This window comes from Pinus tabuliformis, chromosome 2_2 (assembly GCF_031772625.1).
Source record: "Pinus tabuliformis cultivar Carrire ecotype Pingquan chromosome 2_2, CPIR1, whole genome shotgun sequence".
NCBI lineage: Eukaryota > Viridiplantae > Streptophyta > Pinopsida > Pinales > Pinaceae > Pinus > Pinus tabuliformis.
In genome coordinates this window covers 939,778,345-939,782,741 of record NC_142300.1, presented here as the reverse complement: position 1 = coordinate 939,782,741, position 4,397 = coordinate 939,778,345, and the positions used below count along the sequence as shown (strand labels likewise).

The 4,397-nt window shown below is 33.7% G+C and overlaps 1 protein-coding gene across 1 annotated transcript; it reads left to right on the top strand.

Moving 5' to 3' along the window:
- The first annotated feature begins 990 nt into the window (after positions 1-990).
- On the top strand, positions 991-2,421 carry LOC149196265 (uncharacterized). The gene has a single exon (XM_089408242.1). The coding sequence runs from the start codon at positions 991-993 to the stop codon at positions 2,419-2,421; it is 1,431 nt and encodes a 476-aa protein (XP_089264368.1).
- The last annotated feature ends 1,976 nt before the right edge of the window (positions 2,422-4,397 follow it).

Genomic DNA, 4,397 nt, shown 5'->3' with positions numbered 1-4,397 from the left:
GACATAAAAGGGACAACAAGAAAACAAGGCAAAGACACAGTGGAATAGTAATGACACTTTTAAACACGTTTCAAATAGAAAACAACGCATCAGAATTTGAAAGACCATATGCTCTGAATTTCCACAAATACAGTGCCAATGCTACAACAATTTTATTTCCCTAAAAAATTGTAAATGTTAGAGAAGCTCTGTTCATACAACTTCCATTTGTATTCAAATTCTGTTGTAACAAAAATCCTGATGAAGTCTCAAAGTTTTATTAATTAGATAGGAACATGTCTCTAGAACAATGGATTGAATCTGGCCCAGGTGGCAAGATATGTAAAGAGATCTTTCTATATGAATAAGTAGATTTCCGACTCTAAGAGGGGTTGACTGAGAATGTGAGAAACTAGGCTTCTGTAAAAAAAAATTCTTGTAATAGAAAATCTACATCACTCTATTTTTGTACCTAAGATTATTATTATGGATTTTATGAGTTTTTATTCTATTGTTATTAGTTTTAGATGGTACCTTGATTACTTGGAAATCTGTCATACAGCTCCAATTTCCTTCATTTATTGTGTATCACTGTCAGTGTTCATTTGTATTAGTTTTAAATCCATAGATGCCTCAACTTCCATTAAACATTGTTGTTGATCATTTTTTGTTCTAATTTGACTCCATGCCCAATGGTGGTAGTTATCACATTTTTCTTCACCTATAAAAATCACAAAAAGAGATCAGATTGAGTTTATCACAAGTAATTTTATAAACATTTTGAGAGAGCCCTCTTGCATTGGAAGGACTAATTTCCAATCTAAAGTTGGTTTGAAATACTTACATTGATAACGGATAATTTGAGATAATTTTCATAAAACCACTTTTAAAAAAATGGTTATTGTTTTCAAAGGATCATTGTTGAGATAAATTATTGCCAAAAAGGTAAATTGTTGTAATGGAGATTTATACCATAGTAACTACAAACACAAAGTATGGCCTACAAATTTGATGGATTGGCTCAGACAGTCTCAGCCCCCAGCAAACAATATCTCCAACATATGGAAGGCAATGATGAACGCGCTCCCCCTGCTGCGACTTGGAATTACCTGGAGAATAAAGGAAGGCAACGCTGTCCGCATTGGAACGGACCCATGGGTAGGATGCGGGAATGCTCACAGATTACCTGCCGACTTAATCAGCTACCTAAATGATAGAGGCATCATATACATCAAGCACATTGGCGACCACATCAACTCCACTGTCCTTCAACAAGCTTGGAAATCAGCTTATGATTTGGACATACCTGAGCATTGGAGACAAGACTGGCAGCTATATATTGAAGCCCTCACACAGGCCCATATTCGCTTAACAGAGGAACCCGACGAAATCATCTGGGCCCTTGCCAAGACAGGTCTTTACTCCCCAAAAGAGGGATACATCAGCCTCATGGATCCCCATAAACCTCAATCTATTGACCCAAATTGGAAATCCTTCTGGAAACTCAAGGCCGCCCCTCGCACCCGCCTGTTAATGTGGAACATACTCTTAGACAAGATCCCTACGGGTGCCAATCTGATGAAGAGATCCTTTCATGGCCCCTTCCGTTGCCATCTGTGTCGTATGGCTGATGAGAACACCGAACATCTCTTCCTGAATTGCACTTCATCTAAAGAGTTATGGAACGGTATATCTGCTCACTACCCTTCCTTACTCCCCTGGCAAGGCAACAATATCCAAGATGCTTGGAACTCATGGTGCCTTGCCCACAAAGGCAAAGCCAGGAACATGCCTCTCCTTGTCAACTGGGCCATCTGGATAGCTAGGAATCAGTCCATCTTCAATCTCAGAGAACCACACTGGCCATCTATCACTCAGCACATAATCTCAGATTATGATCACCTTCCAGAAGAGGACCCCGTAGCCCCTCAGCGCATCATCACCCCGGAGATCATTGATAAATCTAAACCTTGGGCATATTTTGATGGTTCAGCCCAGGAAGCAGGCTGTGGAGGGGGACTTATCCTACACCTGAATGATAAACACTGTTTCAAAATCCAAATAAACTTGGGGATGGGCACGAACAATTTTGCCGAACTCTGCTCTGTAAAACACCTCATATACTTTTCATTATCTCATCATTGTACACATTTGCAGTTATTTGGTGATTCAAAAATCGTATGTAATTGGCTCAATAATGCATCTCATTGCAATGCATATTCTCTCAGACATATCCTGGAGGAAGCTCATAGATTGATAAACATATTTGACTCTTTTGTCTGTCGACATATCTATAGGGAACAAAACACGGAGGCTGGCCAACTTTCAAAAGAGGCAACGCATCTTCAGGACAATGTCTGGTTGATACAGGAGGAGATTGATGGCACTCACCGTCAATATTACCACAGACTGTTTATAGAACAGGGACAAATTGGGCTTTAAGCCCACGTTTTTTGTAGTGCTCATTGTAAAAACATGTTTTATTTTCTTATATCTATCAGTCGGTTGTAGAAACAGTTCTTGTATAGACATACCTAGTACTCTCTCTGTATAGAGAAGATATATATATTTTTGCATCTTTTTCCCTCTAGTTGTTGACGGCAGTTTCGATACAACTCTGATTCCAGACTCCCTGCGAGGAGATTCACCACTCAGCAGTTCAAGTTTTTGTAAACAGACTTATATGTCTCCTGATAAGGCAAGTAATGCCTCCATATGCATATGCCTCGGCATCTACAAAATGTAATTTCTTAAGTTAATAGAAATTACGACTTTTTCCGAGGGAAAAAAAAACTACAAACACAAAGTTATAGTCATATGTATGAGTTGAGTTGTTTGAGTTTGATGTAACATAGAAATATTTCCATATTTTATATGAAGTATATGTATATTTTGGTCTTCCAAGAATTGTGTAGATAACAAGATTCAAAGTCATTACAAAAAATACTTATTATGAATACAACATATTACATTACATGCAAGAATCAAATCTAGGTGAAGAGAATAAGAATTTTGTTCCTAACCATTCAAATAAAACAAAATTAACACATTAATGCAAAATTCATTGCAAAAATATAAAATCAAATTTCAAATCTCTAAGTAAATTATCATAACTTGCCCTCATAATAATAATCATATATATGCATTGACAAATTTAACACCTTAACATTAAAACAAATTTCAATAAAACATCCCAAATAAAATTCTTAATTTTTTTCTCTATCTATATTAAACTATAAATCCAACTAAAAATATCATATTAAATTTTCATTCATATTGAACTCAACTAACTTATAAATATTATTAAAACCTTTTACCCACATATTTATTTAACTATAAAACATTATTATAATCATATCTCATCTAAAACATCCCAAAAATAAAATTCGTGTTTTTTTCGTATATATATTAAACCATAAATCCCAACTTTAAATTATCATTTAGTTGGAATATATCAAACTCAATCTACTTACAAATATTAATAAACTTTATATCTACTTATTTAATTCAACTATAAATTATTGTTTTTCATTTTAATTATTAATTCGATTTGTTTTTTTGTAATTTTTTGGACTTTCCAGTGTTGGAATGTGGCGGAAAATTTTGAAGTGAAATTTTGATTTATATTATTTAAACTAGTTTTTTGATTTTATATATGGATTCGGCCTAAAAAACTCCGAAGGCACTTGGATTACCCAAGAGTTACAAATATTAATAAACTTTATATCTACCTATTTAATTTAACTATAAATTATTGTTTTTCATCTTAATTATTAATTCGAGTTGTTTTTAGTGTAATTTTTTGGACTTTCCAGTATTGATGTGGCCGAAAATTTTGAGGTGAAATTTTGATTTATATTATTTAAACTGGTTTTTTGACTTTATATGGATTCGAAAGACACTTGGATTACACAAGACTTACCCATCAAACTTATAATTTTAATAAATTCCGACCAAATTTCAGAAAAATTAAACTAAAAAACCACCAAAAATTTTCCAAAAAAATTTCACTCTAATTAAAAAAACAAACAAACATAAATGTAAACAAAAAAACATATTCTAAATATTATATCAAAAGCACTTTTCTGCCATCATATCTTTTCAAAGAATAGTATACAATCATATTCTTTGAATGAAGAGTATGCCAAAAATATTGGTTTACTCTCATCATGCAATCATCACTCACTACTGGACTGATATCATTGCTCTGCCTTTCTTTTTCCTTGGGTAACAATTTGTCCTTTGCATGCATTTTTTCTATACGCTGTCTTTCATGTACTTAATTATTCCCTTCTTTAAATTATTTTTTCCTTACTTTTAAAATATGCTTTTAATATAGTACATGACATGTGGCAATCATGTTTCCTTTGCCACCATGCAATGTTAAGAATGCTTACGTTACCATTATTTGTTCGTTT